The sequence below is a fragment of the Sander lucioperca genome, chromosome 20, assembly GCF_008315115.2.
Source record: "Sander lucioperca isolate FBNREF2018 chromosome 20, SLUC_FBN_1.2, whole genome shotgun sequence".
Classification (NCBI taxonomy): domain Eukaryota; kingdom Metazoa; phylum Chordata; class Actinopteri; order Perciformes; family Percidae; genus Sander; species Sander lucioperca.
The window spans coordinates 4,956,136-4,979,591 of record NC_050192.1 but is presented as its reverse complement, the minus strand read 5'-3'; the positions used below and the strand labels follow the sequence as shown (position 1 = coordinate 4,979,591).

Below are 23,456 nucleotides of genomic sequence, written 5' to 3'. Positions count from 1 at the left end.
ATCTGAATGCCTACTTCTGTACTTTACGTCGTATTACAACAACTACAATAGATATTATCTAACAATACATTTGTTTTGAAATGTACAAACGGAACTGTGTTGTTTTATTGTGTCCTACTTGACGTTATTGGGAAAAGCACCGTGGCTAAAAACTTCGGGGAAAATGGAAAAAGTAACAGGCGTAAAGACTTTATCCGTGCATCCGCTGCCGAGATAAGGAGCAACAGCGATGGATGTGCATGTTTTCTTCCTGGAGTGGCTTCCAAACTGACAATGGTGTCGAAGGAGGAAAAAACTTAGATTTTCTCGTATTTCCATTGAAAGTAAATTTACTCATGGAGAAAGGAGCAAGTCGGGAGTCATGAGCACAGGTTTGTTTCGTGGGGGAGCTAACTTAACTTAGCAAAATCTGCTGTGCAAGCGCATATTGTGGTTAGCTAAAACTAAATATAAATACGTATTGAGTTTATTCGCAGAAAGTGGGAAACTATGTAATTTGAATGTTATAACGGTCGATAGCATCTACTCTATTTTTACTCAGCCACAGTTAATTACAGTTTTTCTTAATAACAGCTTTCAAAAAGATATAAAAGAGGACGGGCTCGACCTCAATTTGAGTGCTTTCTAAAAACGCAATCACTCACAGTCAAAAATGTCCCTTTCCGTTTGATTTTACAGCTACTGTTACAGCTGGAGGGGGTTAAATCCTTTGTCTTAAAACATCTGTCCTGCTGTTGATGCAACAAGTCGGACTCGATAATAAGCTGCAGTGTTAACATCTCACATATAAAACAGTTCTGCCTGAATGAAGAGGGGTGCCCTCAGTGAAATGGTATATGTGCGATAGTATTATTATGATTGTTTGTCTTTCCACGACATGAGCGGGTTTAGTCCAGGTACCTGGCGTTGCCTTTTACAGCGAAAACATAAGGCCAAACTCCCCTCAAAAATCTTTGAAAAAAGTTTAATGTTACTTAAGTTATTAGTGGGCTTATATCTCCGAGTTCATAGTTTATTAACTTTGCTGGTATTGTAAGCATGTACTGGCAAATTCGGCGTATAGATAAAGAGACCAATTAACATTTTTGATAAAGTTTCTCCTTGCTTATCACCGCCATCCATGGTAAATTTAGATATGCATTTGTGTGAACCAATTCTTAAAGTTAAACTTTTCTAATATAAAGCGAATGCCGAATTGAAAAGTCGCCCTAAATGATAAGTACCAAATGTTAATTACTGTCTCACAACGTACGTATTGTTGTTTTTAAGCGCAATGACGTTATACTTAATGGTTTTAAAACAGAGTTTGGAGCGAGGCTCTATCTGCAAAGGCAGAACAGCATGTATTGGGGGCAGAGCGAATTTTGGTCGTTGGCCTTTTCGGAAACATCCGCTCGATGACTCCACTTCTCGTGGTGTCGGCCAGCCAAGACTTTCAGCCAGTAGAGCGGAAAAATATCGCCTACTATCTCAATTCACAGCTTTCTATTAGTGTAGCGACTCTGTTTTTTATTTCAACTTTATTTAACCAGGTTAATTACAGTGAGGTGGTCTCATCAACCTTAAATTAATAATAATAGTAGAATTTATTTATTAGTATAATGTTTTTAGTAGTTCCATGTGGGGGAGAATGCATACAATACAATGCACTTTAGTGTAACTCAGTTCTGACAACAAAACCATGACTTTTAAAAATGTAGGAACACAAACTGTCAGAAGCAGACAGTTACCAGTAGGAGGACACAACAGAAATATACCAATTATGTTTATATTATTGGTTGCTGCTGGTGTAGGCTAGTTTGTACAATTTAATTAAGACAAGAACTAAAGACATGCCAAGCTTTCTCAAGTAGGAAGGAGGGAACAAATTCAATTGTGAATCTGAATTGAATCAATCCAGTTTTACTTTGTATTTCCTGCCTCAAGTGAAATGTAAGCCCTTCAGTACTCCTGATTTTGATGCCTGAATTTATTTCACAGATTACTCCAACCCTTAGTTCTTTGACCCTAAGAGTGACCTGTGACCCGAGCTTTAACCACAGCTCGCAGCTGTCTGTGGTCATAGTAGAGGAGGACGTGTGGATGAAGCATGCTCTTATGTGGTGTGCTGGTGTTGCATGATTCATTTCAAAGGAAGTGTGAGTAAATTATTTTTGACTTTTCTGTAAATCTCCTCCCTCTTTTTTTACATGCAGGTGTGAAGAAGCCTCCATTAGCTCCCAAACCTAAACTCCCTGCTACCACCAAACCCTCTCCCCCACCCATCGCCCCCAAACCAGGTCTTCTCTCCCAGTCTTCTCTCATCTCCCAACCTTCCCCTGCTACTCTCAAGAGGACAAAACCGGCTGTTGCCCCCAAACCATGCATTCCCAAATCCACAGCCTCGTCTTCCCCTGTTTCACCCCCGCCACCTAAACCCAGTGAACCCTTTATCTTATCTCAGGAACAGCAGGAATCTTTAGGCAATAACCTCTCCCTTCTCAACTCTAGAAATGGGATTTTATCAGAGACGAACAAACGTGACTCGGATTACATCATTCCCACCTGCTCCTGTGGGCTCCAGGACTGTTCCCAGTGCCAGCGTCTGGAAAACGGAAATACAACTGAGATTGGGAGCGATTTGCACCAAGAGCTGTTGCAGAATGGGATTACTACAGAAGGATTCACAGGGACGAGGCAACAAGAGAAAGCAGAAAACCGGGAGGAGGGAGTAGCTGTCGAAAAGGGTGAAGGTGGAGGGATTAGCAAGAAGCCCAGGGATAAACCTCAAAGACAGAGACACCTGGACAGGGTTAACAAAGAGGCACAGAGGCCTGAGGAGCAGAAAGCTTCAGATACTTTAAAACATCAGGAAAGGGCTGTTGCTGAGCCTGAGGTTTCAAAAGCAGATGTACAGACTGAGACCAAAAACACAGATTTAACAGACTCAGCCTGTGATGTTGCAGGCAGCATCATTGTCTCCCAAAGTGCCATTCCTCATGAGTCTTCTGAAGAATCCTTTCAGGGAGAATGCAGTGAGCCTATTAGCCAAGCATCTCCTACCAGGTTACACCCTGATCTGCAGGTCCCTGCTGCTCCCAGTAAGCCTCTCCCGGTCCCTCACCCACGCAAACCTAGAAAGCCAGCCCTGGTGAGGCAGGATGGCCTGGAGGACAGAGCCCAGGATCAGGTGGCGGAGGAACAGAAGCAGGGGCTTGAGATGCGAGAGGATGAGGGGAAACTGACTCTAGCTGGTCTGTGTCTCAGTTCAGAGGACGAGGAGCTCAAACAGGACACATGTGACAACCTTTTACCCCAAAAAGACTCAGGGATTGGAGATGATGAGACCAACGCACCCGTCCCACCTCCTCGACAGACCTCACTCTCGCCACGCCTTTACAGAACAGTCCACATGCCACCCTCTCTTAACAAAAACACCTCCCACTCCTTAGTCCTGCTCTCACATGCTGACTCAATGAGCCACACAAAAGGGGGCGAGGAGCACCGGTTGGAGGAGGATGAAGGGGACGGGTACGGCGACTTTGAGCGCTACCCGATCACTCACAGCCTCCCCAAACAGATCAAACTTGGCTGTCACCCTCCTCTGGCTAATGCAAGGAAAGCCTTTTCCGCCGACGATCAGCAGTCGCCGAGGGCGCCGCCCAGAAAACCTCAAAGACACAGCCTGCCAGCAGCCCCTCCACCCTCCATCTGCCCTCCTGCACCTCCACATGCTAACACCCCAATGAGGGAGCTGCCTGCGCCTCCTCAGGAGAAAACAGCCTGGCGCTTCTCCCGACCCTACGTGACCTTCTTCAGCAGGCAGATGCCGTCCAGGAGCAGCGTGCCGCCAAAGAGCCGAGCTCCAGCGCTGGGGGGCAAGCAGAGGGCACAGTCCTTCTCTGCAGCTGACCTGGCAACCCGGGCCGACTCTCAAAAGAGGAGCCTCTCTTTCCGGAAGCTGCTGGAGCTCCGGCTGTCTGTCAAGATGCTGCCAAAGCTGCTGGCCAAGGGAGGGCAGTCTCTGGACTGTACCAGCGTGGACTCAAGCCGGGGGGAGAAAAGCCTGGAGCGGCCCAATAGCTGCATAGTGGAGGCTGATATTTGCGGAGAAAATGGAGAGGGATCAGTGGAGTATGAGAACGTTCCTCTGTATGAGGAGATCCCCGAGTACATGAACCTGCCGTTTCACAGTGCGAGGCTGGGCTGGCCACATGACTCCGACGGAGCAGATTCAGACATCTATGAAGTGCAGGATCCCTATCACAGCTACCACGAACATGAGTACGAGGGGTACGCCATTTTGCATATTTAGAAGTTTGTAAACATATTGTAAGGGTGCAACTAATGATTATTTGTATTAATCGGTCTATTTTTTGTGGCATTTTATGCATTTATTAGAGAGATTACAGTAGAGAGATGACACAAATTTAGGGAAGAGAGGGATGGGGAATGACTTAACAAAGTTTGCTAGCCAGATTGAAACCTGGAATGTTGCCTTAACCCCTAACCACATCTCTCTTCCATTTTTATGATTGATTGATTTAATTGTTAAGTCTATTAAATGTCTTTTTGTCAATCCAAAACCCAGACATATATCATTTGCAGTGACATAAAACACAGAAAAGTAGCAAATTGTCACTTTTAAGAAGCTGGACACAGCAAATGTTATGCATTTCCCCTTCCTAAATGACCACTAACACAACACTGCAACTAATAGATTAACGACTAATCGTTTTAGCACTCATCTTGTCTTTAAATTGTCTTTCTAAAGTGATCCAGCAGTAACAGGTGGCGTATATGAAGATGAGAAAAAAAGTTTTTATGTTGTTGCTGTGAACAATGGCAGCTTGTGTTTGTGATGAAAAGAGCCTGAGGGTCGCTGTAGGCCGAGGTCCAGACCTGCTGTACAACAGTTGCTGCCACCATGCAGTTTCAAGTGACCCGTAGCTTCAGTGTGGGAAGCGCTGAGTGCGACAGGTTGCACAGGTGACAATAGTGGTTTGTATTTACAAGAGTGTAAAAGTCAACCTTTGAGCCAGTGGCATTGAATTTGAATGGTGCATTGATGTGCAGCAGGTCGGCCTGTTTTCCTGTGGGTTATTTCCAGTGGCCAGAGCAGGAAATGTCTGAGAATCGCCACACAGCTCTCTAGAACAGGGAAAATAAACCTCCAGCAACCACCAGCCTCCTCCTCCTCAGCCTGCACGCCCTCGCACTGCGTTTAGCCTCTTCCTAACCTCATCACTCCGCTTTTCTGTGAGTGAGTTTCTGTTCTTATCCCGGTAAATGAACAAATAAATCATCATTTAAATCACACCTGTGGAAAAGCAGCAGAGGGCTATACAGGAAAAAAGGCAGTCCGTGTACAGAGGGTTTATCAGAGCATTTCCGCTGAAAACGACACTGATAAGAGCGCTCAATCAGAGCAGTAAAGTTGCAGGCTTCAGAACCAAAACAATGAGCTGTAGAGCTGAGTCCAGTGATAGTTCTCAGTGGGTTTGTCGCTACAACTAACCCTGTTAGTACAATAGTAATAATACAATACTTTGTACTTTTGTATTTCTTAAAGCTGCACTTTCATATGGCTCTTTGTAGTTTTGCTTATTTAAAGCTAATGTACTTGCAATTACTACTTTGTGTCTGGAGTTTGCACCTTCAGGGTTGAAAGCACTTAATTGGAAGTCGCTTTGGATAAAAGCGTCCGCTAAATGACATGTAATGTAATGTAATGTAATCTATTTAATGTAAACAATATTGATTAGTGCAGCTTTAAGAGACTCAAAGTGGAGAATCTTTGGCATTCTGCTCGGTAAATGACTACATGAAAACAAATAATCGATTGTCAGAACTAGTGTGTTAGAAGCGTCGAGGGACAGCAACTTTCACTCAGTCCCATTTATGCCATTAAGATCCCATTGACCCACTCTGTTCTTGATATTAGGCCCAGTCCACACTGTTGTGATGAGGAGCTGTTCCCATGATAGCTGCCACGCTTCCTGTTTCCTCTGTCCGACCGTTGCACTACAAGTGATGAAGTCGAGGCCGCGTTAGGTGACGATGAGGCTCACTGGTGTGAAATCAGCCGTTGAAACAATTAAGATGTACCCCTGCTTCTTAATTCTGTCCGGTATGCAGAGTGTTTAGCGGGTGATTTAGAGAGGAGAAAGAGGGAGCGAGTGAATCTGTAGTGTTTCCCAGGCATCTGAGCCTGTTAAGTTTATGTAAGTAGCCTCAGGCTGTAAACAAGTGGCGCTCTGTGCCTGATCCAGTGTTTTGGAATGCTCCACTGTAGAAAAAGCATGAGAGAGAAAGAAGTTGGGGGGGTGGGGGGAAGGGGAGGTGTGTATTACGATTTAGGTAAAAGAAACTGTCGGGTGGCACGTAAGAAAAACAAGGAAGTGGAGAGAGTGGGCTATTGCTGATGAGAGTGAAAGGAAATGTGAGAATGTTTGCAGTCCCACAGTCTTTCCTAATGATATTTATTCTGATCATTCACCCTTTTTTTTGCCAAGCTACAACATCTATAAGCCGCTATGCAGCGCTGTGTAGGAAAGAAACAGCAGGTCAGGGCTGAGGAGGCAAAATCAACACATTTAGTCTTCCTCATTTTATTTCATCAGCCTTTGAAATCAGACAGCGTAACTGTAGAGAAACGATTAAAACATAAGTGACACACAAACACATGTTGCTGCTTGTACTGTAACCTGTAACCTGGCAGGCAACACTTTTTGAGTAGAGCAGAACCAACAGGTTGTCTCGCTGCCAGCAGCAAGTTAGTCATAATGGCAAGAAAAAGTATTATATGTCTATGGATATAGGCATACTTAAAACATGATAATATAAAAAAAAACATAACCTCCTTGGTGGCGATAATAAGTCCTTATTATCGCCACCAAGGAGGTTATGTTTTTTTTTAAGGCTGAAATCTACATAACAATAAAAGAATATCAATATATGTCATGTGTTGTTTTTGGTGCATGGCGAGCCCATATTCATCTGATAACAATTTGTTTGAATTCAGTAACAAACTTGTTAAACAACAAAGATTTTGTGAAATGATTGCATCATATCGACCTCAATACAAAAGTCAAGGTTTGATAATACTGAATTCATAATGAAATAATAGAAATAATAATTACTGCTGCAGCTAACCATTATTTTCATTATCATTGAATTGATTGATTCATCTGCTCGTTTTTTTAAATTCTTTTTTTGGGTGTATAAAATGTTGAAAAACAATACCCATAACTTCCTAATCACTATTACAACTCACTGTTTTTGCTTGAAACTAATTCATATCCTGATTGCTTTAGCTCTAATAGTAATAACAATAGCACACATTAAATAAGATCTTTTCTTATTTAAGGGGGTGTATAGTAACCCTTTAATCTGTTTTAGGGGCTTTTTGCCCCTCAATCTGTGTATTACTGAAATACAATCCCTCATTGATCAGTCTTCTCGTCTATATTTTATCTCATGCAAGGTCTTTTCAAATTCTACTCAACCAGCATTTTCTTTAAACCTCCAAAATGAAAAATTATTATATAGAAATTATTCTTATCGTTAAAGATGCGTGATCAATATTTTTCATTGTACAAGAACTCTGAATGAGTTTCACTCTTGTACTGACTCATATGCTTCTTTTGAGTAAAGATTATGTGTGCTCAATTTATCATTAAGTCTCCCTCTTGCACAAAACTTTAATCTTTATTTATCCAGGGAGTGTTTTTCTGAACTCACACTAACGCTCCTCTGCAGCCCCGCTCTGCTTCTCCTGCACACATTTAAACATTCCTTCTAAAGCAAAGCTACATTCTGTACCATTTAATCTTTCTCTGACTGTCCCTCTGTCCCCATTTGTTGTGTTGAATGTGTGGTGTCTGCAGTGGCTGGCTGGGGCAGGACGTCCACTCTGAGGAGGAGGAGATCCACAGTTCAGATGAAGAGGACCACAGCTCCACCTCCAGCAAGGAGCACCTGGACGTAGCAGACCGACAGGTAATCACCTCCCTATAAACTGTGAGGGGACTTCAGTAGTTATACAGCAATGAATATAAAGTAATAAACAAATTAAGTATGTATCAAACTGAAACTGAAGTGTTTGCCAGCACCTGATGACGGATCATTTCTGTTCTTGTTTAGGCCGGTTATAAAACCAATACAAATGTATTTAGTTTGCCTACGACGACATGCCTCTAGTTTACAAAAATTTGGTTTAACAACCTTGTTGGTATATGTTTTTCAATAGCTAGCAGTTCCCATAAGTCTTAAACAATATTTTTTTAGAAAGGCACAGAAAATTAGATGTCAACTTTAATTCTTTTGAAACTGTCATTTTAACAGAAATAGTCCATTATGGTGTAGTCTGACTCACTGAATGTAGACTGTTAGTGTAAGCTTGCCATTGGCTGGCTTTTTAGGCCGGCATTCTCCTGCCCTTCCTCTATCTCCGCTATTTTGCAAGGGCTCTGTCGCTGCAGTCGGGGCTTAGCCCCACCCAAGACGATTGTGATCGTGTTTAAAGAAATACAAACAAGCCAGAGCGTTTTTTTTCCTACATAGCTGAATGATAATGGCTGCTTCCATACCTTTCTCTATCGCAGACACAGCGCTGTGGAGATGGGTCTGGCTACACAAGACTCATTATGGCTGAAATAAATGAAAACACACATTATTTGTTGTATCTATAAAATGACAGAAAATTTGCCATTTTAGAGACCACAGTGACATCTTCAAATTGGTTTTGTCTGAGGAAACAGTCCAAAGCCAAATGTTTTCCATTTTTGGTTGAAAAGTCATTCAAACTCTTAATAGCAAAGATTTACGAGAAGTCATAAAAAAGAATTGTGCAACAGAAATGTTTTGACCTCTCAGATGTATCTTGCGACCCCTTGAGGGTTCCTGAACTCCATGTTTGGAGCCACTGCTTTGATAAGGCTACTTTTATTCACACTTAAAGCGTAACTCTCGCCAAAATGCAACCTAGGGTCTTTTTGTGAATGTACCCGAGTCCAACTTTCGCTTAAAAGCATATTTAAGACGGAATCGCCACTTTTAAGATTTACCGTATTTTCGTTTTTCGGTCAAATGGCCTTTTGAATGGGAGTCCTAGGGGCACTTTTATGCCAGCCTCAAAATAGCTATTTTTAAAACACTAAGCAGGCTCGACACAACATGAGACTTTGCTCCAAGTATGACCAGGGTCTCTACACCTTAACGAAAGCATTGACAACATTGTTTGTGTACACAGAGTTTACTAAAAAAGGTTTTGAACAACTCACCGTAGGTCTTGTCGTTTCCGGCTGCAGCCATTTTAGTCAGTCAAAAACAATTGATTTCCGAATGCAACATAACAGGAAGGAGAGTAAAGATGGAAACCTAAAGCTTAGTTCCATATAAATGCACGGAAAATTTCTTGTTTTGTCGTTATTGAAAAACAATATTGACCTCGTAGTTGAAAAAGGAGCCTCATATGGAGTCCGTGCATTCGCATTCGGATATTGACTCGTTTTGACTGCCGAGGTGGTAGCGGCCGGAAACAACAAGACCTACGGTTAGTTGATCAAAACCTTTCTTTTTAGTAAACTCTGGGTACACAAACAATGTTGTCAATGCTTTCATTAAGATGTAGAGACCCTGGTGATACTTGGAGCAAAGTTGTTGTGTCGAGCCTTCTTGGTGTTTTAAAAATAGCTATTTTGAGGCTAGCATCAAAGTGCCCCTAGGACTCCCATTCAAAAGGCCATTTGACCGAAAAACGAAAATACGGTAAATGTTAAAAGTGGCGATTCCGTCCTAAATATGCTTTTAAACGAAAATTGGACTCGGGTACATTCACAAAAAGACCCTAGGTTGCATTTTGGCGAGAGTTACGCTTTAAGAGATGAGGAAAATGCTACAGAAATGTTACCAGGTCATAACTAAAGGACCAAGAACCAACTTTTTTGGAAAAATGGCTCTGAGCTGTTTTTTAGACATGATGCCAACATGTAGACTTGGCAGAGCATTTACAGATTACAATGGACGTCTCACATCACTGCCGGTGACTAAACTGTCACTGCAGCTACTGGAGATTGTGTGCACATTTGCTGCCAAGTGTGTTCGTTACAGCTTTCCAGAAGTGTGTGTATGTGTTGAAAGGGGGATGGTGAGCAAACACACAAGGGTTACAGGTTCAGGAATAGCTCTCTCAATGAGCTTCTTTTTTTTTTTTGTCCTGTGTGACCCTCTCTATGATACTGTCAGCACCTGTGTCCAACGCCCCACAAACCTCCAGGGTATCACAAATACAGGCTCCGATAGGACCAGTAGGACATTTCAGTCAAGTGGGGGGCCAAGGCCGCTGTCCAAATTAAGTCATTGAAAGACCGCCCCATTACCATTCAACAACACACACCATCAGAAAGACACAGGGAGAGGAGAGAGAGAGAGAGGGAGAAAGAAAAAGCTTGCTGCTTTAATTCAGGGCCTGACTGAGCTGTTGTTTGGGCTGTAAACTCAAACCTGATGGTTTTACAGAGCGAAACAGGATCTGAGTGATCATGGTGATTTGCAGCGAGCCTGTGAGTGTACCGTACAGTGATATGTTTTGGTAAAGTCGGTCGCTGTTAGCATTTCTGTAGCATTGCTGAACTGTTTGTGTTTCTCTTCTTTCAGCAAGAGGATGAGATGAAGAGGAAGAAAGTGGTGCACATTGCCCAGGAGATTATGAGCTCAGAGAAAGTGTGAGTGGTTTTATAATGAACCAGGGACACATAACACTCCTAAAGTATAATCTCAAATGTGCTGTACTTTATGGTTATCTAACTGATGTATTTCTGCTCTTGTATCAGGTTTGTGGATGTCCTGAAGCTTCTTCACATAGTAAGTGTACTTATTTATTTATTAATTTTAGTTTTTTTGCAGTGGAGGGAAGAAGAGTGCCCAACATAATAAATCCTCCTGTATGTTTTGTTACTCGCGCCGACACTTGTTTGTTTTGAATGGTGTTCAAAAGCTTTTTCCCAGGGATAGGCATGAATTAATGAGGTCTTGGCTGGTGTTGCTCAAGTGCCCGTACAGAGTTGAATAATGCAGTTCCTTACCAGCTGAGGCTTTTAAAGTTGCTGTGTCGGACAGTTTTGGTTTCCCGTGGGCAGCATTGGGCAGGTAAACGCATGGCCACAAGTAGGGAGGCTGTGCTTTGATCAGTCCCATTACCAGGGAACGCTGTCAGGCAAGAGTGTGTTTGTTTTTGTGCGAGCAAAAGTGAGCATGAGTGTTTCTTCAGCCCAGGTTTGGTTTGGCTCTGTTGACGTGAGCTGCCTAGTTTGTCTGGTGAATTTAAATGGCAAAACATTTTTTTCCCATCTTTGTTTTTTTTTTTTGGAGAATTATCATTATCTTATTAATCTGTTGCCAATAACAGAAAATGAAAATAAACAGAAATTATGAAAATGGTCAGCTATTACCAAGAAGTATTTAAAAAGGGACTTTTACTGCACTGAAAAGATAACTTTTGTAGTTTTGTTTTAGTATGTCTATGTAAGGCTGGCCAATGTGTATACAAATCCAAATGACAGTCACAATTAATTATACATTTAAATACATACTTGTGGTTGTTAGGGTTCCCTGAGTCTGTAACATGCTCTGCTTTAAACATCACATGTCATTTATTTTTATCCAAAGCGACTTACAATTGCTATATACTGTATATGAGGTCGCAACTAGGGGTTAAGTGTCTTGCTCAGGGACACATTGGTTGATGTATCGCAGTGGGAATCAAACCCGGATCTCCCACACCAAAGGCATGCGTTATATCCACTGCGCCATCACCACCCAAAGATTCTGTTTCAAAGAAATATGCTAAAATGCTGTATTATCGCTCATCGTGTTGCATGCGTCTCTGTTTTGAATGAAGACTAACAGGAACTATGTGACTGGATGACGTCTGGTTGTTGTAGTTTTTTTAGGGAAAGTGTGTGTAAAAAAAAAAAAAAAATGAACAGTACACAATGACATGAGAAAAATCAGGTTGTGCCTTTTAATGTCAGTATTTGTAAACTTAGCGTGTAATATATTAAAGTACTTTTTATGTCTTTGTATGTATTTTTGTTTGTTAGTTGTAACATTTGACAGGGAAGCTCTGCCTTTATATATGTTCATGTTTATGACAAGGACAGAGTCTGTAGTCGGTCTGTCCTGAGGGGGATCCCAGGTGAGACGGGTCGAGGGTCCACCTGTCTGGCCGCCTCAGACATGGCTTTAGTGAAACCCACGGCAGGATTAAGTAGAATACTTGGTCCTGTGATTGACGGGGGGAGGGCGTGGTGCTCTGTCCAAGAAAAGAGGTCATATCGCATTCTTCTCTCTGCGCCGACGGCCTGGCAGCTGCTTCCTCAGGCCACAGAGAAGACCTCCAGACACACACATACCTTAGATAATCCTCTGTGTGTCAATGTGCAGTGTTTGTGCAGGTGTGTGTGTGTGTGGGTTGGTGACTATGTGTCATATATTGCCATATTTGTGGCAAGTCGTCCAGCCGATGTGTTTACATTTTTGTCCCTATTTTTGAAGTTGGTTTATTTGTAACCAACGTCCATGTGTGTTTTGTGTGAATAAGATGGCGGTTTTGTCAGGACTGATAGTGGCCATTTTTTTTGTGTCACATTATAAGTGCACAAGTGGTTGATTTATAAGCCGTGATAATAGTGCATTATAATTAAAATATATTTAAATAAAATTTGTATGAACCCTAAAATTTTTCCTTCTTCTTTGTTAAGCTTTGGTATTTGTTTTTGTTAGTTGTGTATCTGTTTCAGCATGAGTGTTGGGAAATGGAGAAATGTAATTGGCTCGTCTTGTTTCTTGTAGTTGATATAATAAACCTGATGAGAAACATTGAGCATGACATTTTGTATAAAGATTATACAAGATAAACACTTCATCACAAATACATATCACATCAAATTAAATCTATAAAAATGTTTTATCACGTTTTTCTTTAATGCTAAATTAAATCTGCTTGTCACCTGAAATGTTGCAGTCCATTCGAGGTGTATATTACGTACTTGTGTGTGTGTGTGTGTGTGTGTGTGTGTGTGTGTGTGTGTGAGAGAGAGTGGGAAAGAGCACATATTAACCAGGACATTGGGATCCTGCATGGCCTCCCTGCTTCCTTCCAGGTGTATGTGTGTGTTGGCACGCTGGACAAAGTCAAGAGTGCTGAGTCAGGTGTGTGTGTGTGTGTGTGGGAGGGGGGGGGGGGCAGTTTATGAGGTGATAACCAGGTGTTCCTGTTCAGCTGCAATACAGTATGTTGTCATGTCACCCCACCCTGTACAGCTGTGGTTGTGTGAAATAATGATTACATTCCCCCTCCTTGTCTCTTCAGGACTTTCGGGATGCTGTTGCCAAGGCAACCCGTCAGAATGGGAAGCCCGTGGTGGATGAGCGAATCCTCAGCCAGATCCTGTATTACCTGCCACAACTCTACCAGCTCAACCGAGACCTGCTGAGGGAGCTGGAGGACAGAGTGGCACATTGGTAAACACACACACACACACACACACACACACACACTCACATTTTTGCAACTACAGCTCCCATAATGCTCTGGGGGATGTTGCCACAATTCAATGAGTTACCATGTGGGCATACTTGAGCCCTGCATTTTTTTAGCCTGTATTTGTTAACATTTTGGCAAACTAGCACCATTATGCAATATTAGCTATTAGTGGTTCCTTTTTGCAGTGCACCCATTGATGTACAAACAACCATCACTGGATTACTTTGATACTGAAGAAAACGTCAAAACATAAAGATTCTCATTCAAGTTCTGCAGTTCTAAGGAGTGTCTTTTTTCTATGATTTCAAAGTGGATTTATGGTATCGTATTTTCTCGATGGAGATCTGAGATAATGTTTTCCTCAGGAAGTGTAAGTCAAACTGAATCTAAAATATGTGTATCATGTCCTTGTGTTCAGATTTGACTGAGTAATGACTCTGAGCAGTACAATTTATAAAAAAATAACATAAATAAATAAACTTATTCAAACCACTTATATTTTAAACAAAGGTGAATGCTAAAGTTAACATCCAAACAGTCTGTTGTATAAGTCAGATGTTACATTTTGCAGAGCTGTTTCCTGTTTCAATATTGACTTGTTGTAATTGTTACCTTTGTGCAGTTTTACAATGCGATTAACAATTTTAATGGACAGTTTGGGCACTTTCACCATTATCAGTTTTCTTCCAAATACCACTAAGTGTTTTTTACCTACTTTGTGTTTAACTGAAGGGTTAAGGTTCTCGGATCATTTCCTCCTCATGTCCTCATGCTGCTGCTCTACTGGACTCTTTTTTTTAGCAATGTTATTGAAGGGAGCTGTTTATTTCTGTCTCGTTACAGGAGCGACCACCAGAGACTGGCGGACATCTTTGTCCAGAAGGGTCCTTACCTGAAGATGTACTCCACCTATATCCGGCAGTTTGACAACAACGTGGCTCTGTTAGACGAACAGTGCAGGAAAAACACCGCATTTGCCGCTGTTGTCAGAGAGTTTGAGGTAAAGCTGCAAAAAGGGTTGTGTGTTTGTTTTTTTATTATGTGTTTTCCTGCAGTGAAGGTTGGAATAGCATTACTTTTCTTATTGTTATTGCATTATTACTCTTGGCTCCAGCTAACAATTATTTCCACTAATGAATGATCTATCTTTTTGGCTAAGTTATTAATTAATTGACAAAAATGTAATCAAGTCTTTTCTTCTTTTTCATTTTATAAAGCTGTAACAAGCCAATTTAGTTTTCCTGGTATCTCGATTAACTTTTTATCAGGCCTTTTTGTCATTTTCTTTCAAACATCTAATCACTCGGTAGACTAAAGCACATCAGCACCTTTTCAAGCAGGATTTTAATGCGGATTGTTTATTTTACATTATCTAAAAAAATCATACCTTCACAGTAACTACAGACATTATAAAAATAACATAGTTCAGCTGTCTACAACTTTAATCTAGAAGCATGTAGCAGCCACCAAAACACTCTACACGTATCTCAAACGGTTAATTGGAAGCTTCAGTGTCCGTTTGTTTCGTCTCAGATGAGTCCAAGATGTGCCAGTCTGGCTCTGAAACACTACCTGCTGAAGCCTGTGCAGAGGATCCCTCAGTACCAGCTGCTGCTCACAGGTACCAACACCATGACACACATCCACTCCCTGTTATCTGTTCTACAATCCTGTGCAAAGGTCAAAGAGTTTATTGAATCAGGGCACTCCTTTATTGGTCACACGTGAATGGAACTGAGGTCTAGAGTCACGTCTTTCTTTGTCTTGGTAGAGCAGTAGTGGTAGTATGCACATCCCCACCTCATGTGCAGGGCAAAAAGGGGCTGGATACAACTGAAATGAATGAAATGCCCGCACTCTGCTAATACTCCCATACCTTTACTGTGCTGAAACGTTTCGACCCTGCTGGGTCTTCCTCAGGCAAATGGCATTCAACAGTGGCTCAAGCATATACATAGGGCACCATACTGGCACCCAGTGGACAGTAACAGTAATATAAACCTGAGGCGTTCCTGTTTGACACACGGGTCAAATTCTGCAGAACAATTTGCAAATAAAAATTCATTTTTAAGGCAAATGAGGAGCTGTCTGAACACTGAAAATTATGAATTTGGCATAAAACACTTGTTAAATCATCAAAGAAGGTATAAAGGATATTAAATCTTGTAATGTTGGGGTTTTATGTCTCCCACTGGTGCTAACATGTAGAGCAAAAATTGATTTGTTTCTTATAATTCATATTCTGCACAATGTACAAACTGTAGGTGGATGTTGGCCTTGCAGGTCGAAACGTTGTATTACAAAATACATCTGGGATCAGCCTCTCCTTTTCTCTTGTCGCGGTTCTGTTTGTCCTGCACCTTTACCCAGCTGGTCCACACTATCCACCTTTTTTGCTCAAAATGAATTGAAACCTCTTTTTCAGATTATCTGAAGAACCTCCCAGAGGACTCTGAGGATTATAAAGACACACAAGGTTAGACAATACTCACCATTAGTGTCTACCAGGACATCAATTTGCGCTGTTAACAAAGAGAACGTATGCCAAAACACTAATGTTTTTATTTTTGCTATCCGTGCAGCTGCTCTCAGCATAGTGAAAGAAGTGGCCAACCATGCAAATGATATTATGAAACAAGGGGTAAGACCTTATCCCGCACAATGCTTTAAATGTCGTCTACCTCAGCCTCGGGTTTCTCCTCACCTCTCTGATGTTATTTTTCAGGATAACTTTCAGAAGCTGATGCAGATTCAGTACAGTCTCAATGGTCACCATGAGATCGTTCAGCCAGGCAGGGTAAGTCTCAAAAGTGTTGCCAGGACCAACATGTAAAACCCCTCCCCAAACCAAAATGTTTGTATCAAAATAGTTCTGTTTTTCAGTCTTCATTTTGGCGAAGGTGCAGCTACTTTCTTCTGCTCCTCTGCTGTCTGCAGGTCGGAGCTTTGCGGGGACGGGCCAACACCCACACACACCCACACACACACACACATACACAAACACTGGCGCAGAATTATCACACATGTGTAAATTCTCTCAAAAGACTGCCAAATACCAGTGTTGCTGATATTTCAAATAGCTGTTTAACAAATACGAGACATAGAAATATTTTATCTGCACCGAAATTCACATTAATTAAATAACAAGACTTTAAAACACATTTGAATATATCTTTAAGTAAATAAATACAAAATACTGCAGACTCAACAGGTCTCTTAACTGATAATAATAATGCCAAATATGCTCCTACATTCACCCTCTTCTGTGCTTCCGATGGTTCCTGTTTCTGTCTTGGTTATTTTAAACTTATTTTTAGAAAATTAAAATATTCTGTAGCCACTGGACTCTAAATACTATATGTGTTTTTTTAAATGCAACCCATTGAGACCGAACGTGTTGATATTTGCAGGTGTTTCTGAAGGAGGGCACACTAATGAAGCTGTCCAGGAAAGTCATGCAGCCACGAGTGTTCTTTCTGGTGAGCGATACATGAAACATTGTTTGTGACTCCAGTTTACATTTTGCTTTTACGTTTCTCTTACCTGTCTTTACTCTCAAAATGGAGTTGATTTAAATATATGTTTGCATTTTCTTGTACCTCTGTAAATCTGTCTGTATGTTTTACTTATTGTGTTTTCTTCAGTTTAATGATGCACTCATGTACACCACTCCGGTCCAGTCTGGCCAGTATAAACTCAACAGTGTCCTCTCTCTGGCTGGGATGAAGGTTAGAGATGCACTGCAAACACAACACACTGTAATGGTGCCCCAGTCATTTTTTATTTAAATTCTTTACTTTAAAGTGCTCATATTATGCTTTTTGGCTTTTTCACTTTCCTTTATTGTGTTAAATATCTTTTTTGTTCGCGTTATAGGTTTACAAAGTGAAAAAGCCCAAAGTCCACCCCAAAGGGACTTACCATCTTCCAGAGAAAACACTGTTCACAAACTGCTCCAAACAGCTCTATTGTAGTCCAGCCTTTACTTCAGAGACAAACAAACATGCGTCACTTTGTAACACATGTTACTAGCTGCTAGCATGGCACTCCCTCATACTCTGCAACTGTACTAACCTAACAGTACTTACTGCACATGTGCGAAGTGAGATGCCTCACTCTGTAGCTAAAACACAGAGTTCAACACACAGGGTGAAAAGAGGAGCTGCAGCAATGTGCAGTACAACAAAAATATGGTGTTTTCTGAAAATTAAACCACATAAACCTATTCTGGTACAACCTCTAAATACAATTATGAACCTGAAAATGAGCATAATATGGGCACTTTAAATTTCTTTTATATACTTACTTCCTCAATCTACACTGATTATTCCTATTTCTACCGACTATGTTGTCTCTTTGTTCTCATGTTTAAGGTTGTTCTTTATTTATTTTTAATATTTGCTTCCATATTGCATTTTTTGTGTTAATCCACACAGAAACTTTGGGTCTAGGGAATTATTGAGGCTGAGTTTTCAGCAACAGTTTGAACATTGCTCATACATTGTACATGGTGCACAATCTCTGGTGGTTATTAATGGATTTCTGGTGTATTTTTCTAGGTGAGTAAACCCAGCCAGGAGGCCTATCAGAATGAGCTGAACATTGAAAGTGTTGAACGCTCTTTCATCCTGTCTGCCAGGTCAGCAGTCCAGTCTTCATCAGATTCTGCCCATAATGAGCTTTAAATGTAATTGGTTGTGTTCGCTGTAGCTGTAGCTTTGGATGTATTTTGTGCTTGCAGCTCAGCTACAGAGAGAGACGAGTGGCTGGAGGCCATCGCTAAGGCCATAGACGACTACACGAAGAAGAAAATAACCTTCATATCAAGTCGAAGTCAGGAGGAGGTAAAACTAAAAAATCTGTGTGGGTGTGTTGGTGATGTTCTAAGTTAGTCTCGCATTGCCAGACCTTCCTTCACAGCGCTGCGGAGGAGGGTCTGGCTAGTCCACACAGCATTCTGGGATGGGAGAAAAACGTGCTCTGGTTTATTGGCATTTCTTTAAACCAATCACAATCGTCATGGGCGGCGCTAAGCTCCGTGCAGAGCCACTGCAAAATAGCCTCGGGAAGGAACTTGTTTTTGTGGAAAGTGTACGTTCAAAGGTTGTTTTAGTTGTGCAACAGAAAACTCAGATTGGACAGATAGTCTAGCTAGCTGTCTGGATTTACCCTGCAGAGATCTGAGGAGAAGTTAATCATAGTCCTCATAAATCCACTGGAGTTTAAAATGACAACACAAAGAAAGCGGGAGGTAACGGACATCGGCAAAAAGATATGCATCCGGCGGAATATCCTGCGGCACCGGAGCAATCCCAGAAGTGGAACGTCGTGGATATAGGCTAGTTCTAAATCAGCCCTGAATGTGTCCATGTTAACCCTCGATCTGTCTTGACTCAGGCAGAGGGTGTTGTGGACACCGGAGCCCCATTAGGCTCAAAGGCTCCCATCTGGATCCCAGACCTGAGGGCCACCATGTGTATGATCTGCACCTGCGAGTTCACCCTCACCTGGAGGAGGCATCACTGTCGCGCCTGTGGCCGGGTCTGTACCACTCTGACTACCACTACTCCTACAACACATTGTTTCATTAACCGCCTTCTCAACGCAATTACATGTATGTCTGACAGGTGGTGTGTCAGGCATGCTCTGCCAATAAGTACTACCTAGAGTACTTGAAGAACCAGCCGGCACGTGTGTGTGATCACTGCTTTGTTAAACTGCAGGAGAACAGTAAGTAAAGATGGAGTTCAGTTTCATCATATTTAAAAAACCAAAAATAATGAACAATAATGAATGTATCTACTAACAAGTTTGTTTGTTTTGGTCTTTTCCTGGGATTTGTTGATGATACTGACAATTAAAAAAGTATAGAAAACCACCAGACGTATCCTTAAAGGTGCTCTAAGCGATGTTGGGTGAAGTCACTTCTTGTTGACGTTCGAAATATTGTCAAACAAAACAGAGGCTAGCTCGCCCCTCCCTCCTCCTCATCCCGTCCCCTCCCTCTCCCTTCCGTCGCACTAACCCCCCAACCCCCACCCCCAAATCCTTCTTGTCGGTTATTGGCTGGAACACTGTTTGTTATGTTTGTTTTTGTTTGTGGAGCCTGGGCTGTCCACAGAGACCGCGTTTTTTTACAGTGTGTTCAGGGGACAGGCAGCTAGTGGATAGTGAGGAGATGTTTGCTGTATGTGACAAAAAATGTTGTAGCCTAAAAAAACGTGTGACGTCGCTTAGAGCATCTTTAAACATGACATTATTTACTTGTGATGGAACCAAATGGTCAATTTACTGTTTTTTTGTTTTTTTTTAGGTGACCGCTGTGCCTCAACATCAGTTTCTCCTATCAAATCTGGAGCTTTCTCCTTCACTAGAAAACAGAAGAAGATTCCTGCTGCACTAAAAGAGGCAAGGAACATAAATTAACATTTCCTTGGTATGTTTTGGGTTCATTTTTAGCATCTTATGTGTAGCGAGTATGTGAAGTTATTTGTTTTTTTCTCATTCTGTTTTTCCAGGTGTCCGCCAACACTGAGAACTCCTCCATGAGCGGTTACTTAAACAGGTCCAAAGGCAACAAAAAGCAGTGGAAGAGGCTGTGGTTTGTCATCAAGAATAAAGTCCTGTACACCTACGCTGCCAGCGAGGTACTCACACTGTTGATTTTTTTTGGTTTTTACTTAACTCTGTATAGCTTTTATACCTTTTTGGTTGAGTAATTATTTCTGCCTCTAGGATGTTGCAGCTTTGGAGAGTCAGCCGTTGCTCGGTTTCTTCCTGAGGGAGGAGAAGAACGGGCCGGCTCAGAAGCTGCAGTTTAAGCTGTATCACAAAAATACGCTGTTTTACATCTTTAAAGCTGACGACATCCCCACCGCACAAAGGTATTTGAATTTGAATGGCAGGCAGTGCCTTCAGTTTGTAATCCTATAACATTTTAGTCGTGGTTGATTTGGCGACCCCAGCGGTTATCGTGGTAATAGCAAGTGCAGTTTAAAGGTGCTCTAAGCGATGTTGGGTGACAGCACTTCTTGTTGACGTTCAAAGTATTGTCAAACAAAACGAGGCTAGCTTGCCCCTCCCTCCTCCTCATCCCGTCCCCTCCCCCTCCCTTCCGCGTACTAACACCCCAACCCCCACCCCCAAGTCCTTCTTGTCGGTTATTGGCTGGAACACTGTTTGTTATATTTAGTGGTGCAGGTTGGCGCAGTTTGTTTTTGGTGGCGTTTCTTTACAGTGTGTTCAGGGGACAGGCAGCTAGCGGATAGTGAGGAGATGTTTGCTGTATGTGTCAAAAAACATTGTAGTCTAAAAAATGCTTGACATCGCTTAGAGCACCTTTACTACGACAGCAAACACTCAATGAGCCGCTTCTTTGTCAGAAATACAGCAGAGGAGGTGTTTCTGTTTACAGTGCAGCCAAACAAACACGCATTGTTTCAATAAAAAAGTCAATAAAAGTTAAAGCTGCGATTTGATTACATCCTGCACACAGCCAGAGTAGGGCACAGTAAAGTTGCAGGTCTTGTTTCATTACTCCCTGCAATATTTAAAACGGATCCACTGTCAAAAAATGGTCTTGTTTTGAAGACTTATTTTTGATGTGGTCAAATACATTGCATTTCCTGTGACTGCTTCACAATAAAAGGTACATGTGTCACCAATTGGATGCTTTTAATGTGAAGCAGCAGTAGGAAATGTTAGCTTTGCATAACGCTAAATTACATGCTGCATAGTTTCCTGTGAATCCCTCATGCGTTTAAATTTAAATCCATAACCGGAATGGCGGACTCCACCACTGAAAATAAAAACAAATACCATATATAGACAATTATTACTATGTATTCTGTAATGTTTTTTAGTTGTATGTACAGTAAATGTATCTATTTTCAGGAGGCACACATAATGCACTCTGTGGAAACACATTTAATGACACTAAAATGTATCTATCTACTATATATCTATATATATATATTAAATGGCTATTGCTAAAGAAATTTCAACGATAAAAAAATCATTCATTATGGTTTGTTTTATGAAAATCTTTAAATGATTCTATATTAATATATTATACCATTATAACTTTAAATGATGTTATTAAGTAAAGGTATAGTATTGTTCACTTGAATGTGTTTGTTTAAATTTGTAGCTAATGTTCTGTTGTGTTTTTATCTTTTAGATGGATCGAAGCCTTCCAAGAGGCAATGATTCTTGAACAGTAATTTGGTTTTACAGCATCACAGCCCCGGAGCCAGTTGATAGACAACTTACGACCCCCGATTGATCTTAGGTCAGGGGTCACCAGCTCAGGAAGGACTCCCGATGGACTGTTCAACAGAAACCCACTGCAGAACGCCACATTTACTGTACTTTATGTGGGGAAACCGAACTGCTTTTCCCTCAAAGAAGTGGATTCTTTTTCTCTTAACACATTTTCTACCAACAACAGCTAACGTTACTGATGCTCAGCTGAGGTCAGAGTTTAATAGTTTGTCACAGCTGTGGGTCAAAGGTCAAGTCCAGGAGCGCGCGTGTGTGTGTGTGTGTGTGTGTGTGTGTGTGTGTGGAAGTGAGACAGAACAGTTGTCAGGAATATTTAAAGCCCTCAGAAATCCTAGGAAGTCTAGGAAGTATTTTTAAATGTAAATGGATGAAGGAGCTACTTTTTGTGTGAAACAAAATATACACAACTGGCCGCCTTCTTAGTAGTTTAATAAAACCTACCATGTCATTTTGTTAAGGCAAAATCTAAACGTAGAATTGAAAAAACACGACACATAAAATATTCAAAATGGTAAGATGTTTCATCTGTATCGTGGATGCAAAGTCTCGTTGGTGTGTGTTCAAGAGTTTAATGACGTAACAGGGTGGGATTTTACTGTGAAAATCCAGCTTCTACAAAGAAACAGGAAGTTGATATTCTGCTCTCTAGGTTGATCTCTCTGGTTAAGAGGTTTTACACCTGTATTTTTAAATTGAACGTACAAAACATTTAAGTGATGGGTTAAAGAAACAGCATCCTGGAAAAAACTGGAAATGTCCTGAATAATGTAGATATTTTTCATGCAATTAAAATGTTTTTTGTTTTGCCTGTTTAGCCACATTAGATATGGTTAATGGGTAAAACGGTGTATAGACATAAAAGAGCAACATTGACCTTTTTTTTTTATATCAAAGCCAAAAGCTAATATTTATAAAATAGGAAAATTTATTGTTTGTAAAGCACAGGCTGCCGCTTATTTAGGGTGTCAGGGTTTGTTAGGAAATATGTTTCCAACAATTATTCTTTTAAATTAAAAAGAAAACGTAAAGAAAAAGGGGATTTTTTTTGTTATGGGCAAATACTGTGGAAAGTATGCATGAACTATATTTCTAAGGAAATGCTCAAAAGGAAGAAAACATTTTTAATTTTGCAGAAACTGTGCCGTATATCTCCTGTTTTGAGATGAATTGTAATAATATAGGTGCTCTGTTTGACATTTTTCACAAAATAATGACAAATTTAAGCATCCAGTTCGCATGACTACTCACTGTCTAGCCAGGGTACTCGAGGTTTGTAGTTTCAAAAATTCATTCATTCAAGTCATTTTTGAAGGTATGTTTCTTCTTGGTTAGGTTGCCATGTTGCACTACCCTGTTATGGCAGATTTCACAGTGGGAGAAACCCAAATTCCTACTCTTTTTTAGTGAAGGGATACTTCTGTCATTTTAGCTCATTGGCTGATGTCGTCATACAATGTGTGCCTCTTTCAGATTTGTGTTAGTGAGGTATACATCTGCTAGTCAGGAGCTAGTAAGCATGTATTTCTTGATGATTGTACATTAACTTCGGCCATTTGTAAACATCTACTCTATTAGAGTTAGATTCTCCTATAAACAATGATTCTAAACTGTCAGGCAACAGTTTTTAATAAAATATATATAAATA

General features: G+C 41.1%; 1 protein-coding gene across 2 annotated transcripts; it reads left to right on the top strand.

Annotated features, from left to right (window-relative positions):
- Positions 1-104: 104 nt before the first annotated feature.
- Positions 105-23,456, top strand: fgd6 (FYVE, RhoGEF and PH domain containing 6). Of its 2 annotated transcripts, none has more exons than XM_031313511.2 (21): positions 105-371; positions 2,196-4,263; positions 7,869-7,980; positions 10,639-10,706; positions 10,815-10,845; positions 13,355-13,506; positions 14,372-14,528; positions 15,062-15,149; positions 15,954-16,004; positions 16,111-16,169; positions 16,254-16,325; positions 16,939-17,007; positions 17,173-17,256; positions 18,088-18,167; positions 18,270-18,372; positions 18,926-19,069; positions 19,156-19,258; positions 19,842-19,936; positions 20,047-20,175; positions 20,264-20,412; positions 21,708-23,456. In XM_031313511.2, exons 1-21 carry the CDS (start codon positions 362-364, stop codon positions 21,748-21,750), a joined length of 3,867 nt encoding a protein of 1,288 aa, XP_031169371.1. In that variant the 5' UTR covers positions 105-361; the 3' UTR covers positions 21,751-23,456. The 2 variants fall into 2 exon arrangements, with proteins under 2 accessions (XP_031169371.1, XP_031169370.1); XM_031313510.2 differs by having other exon boundaries at positions 2,196-4,272.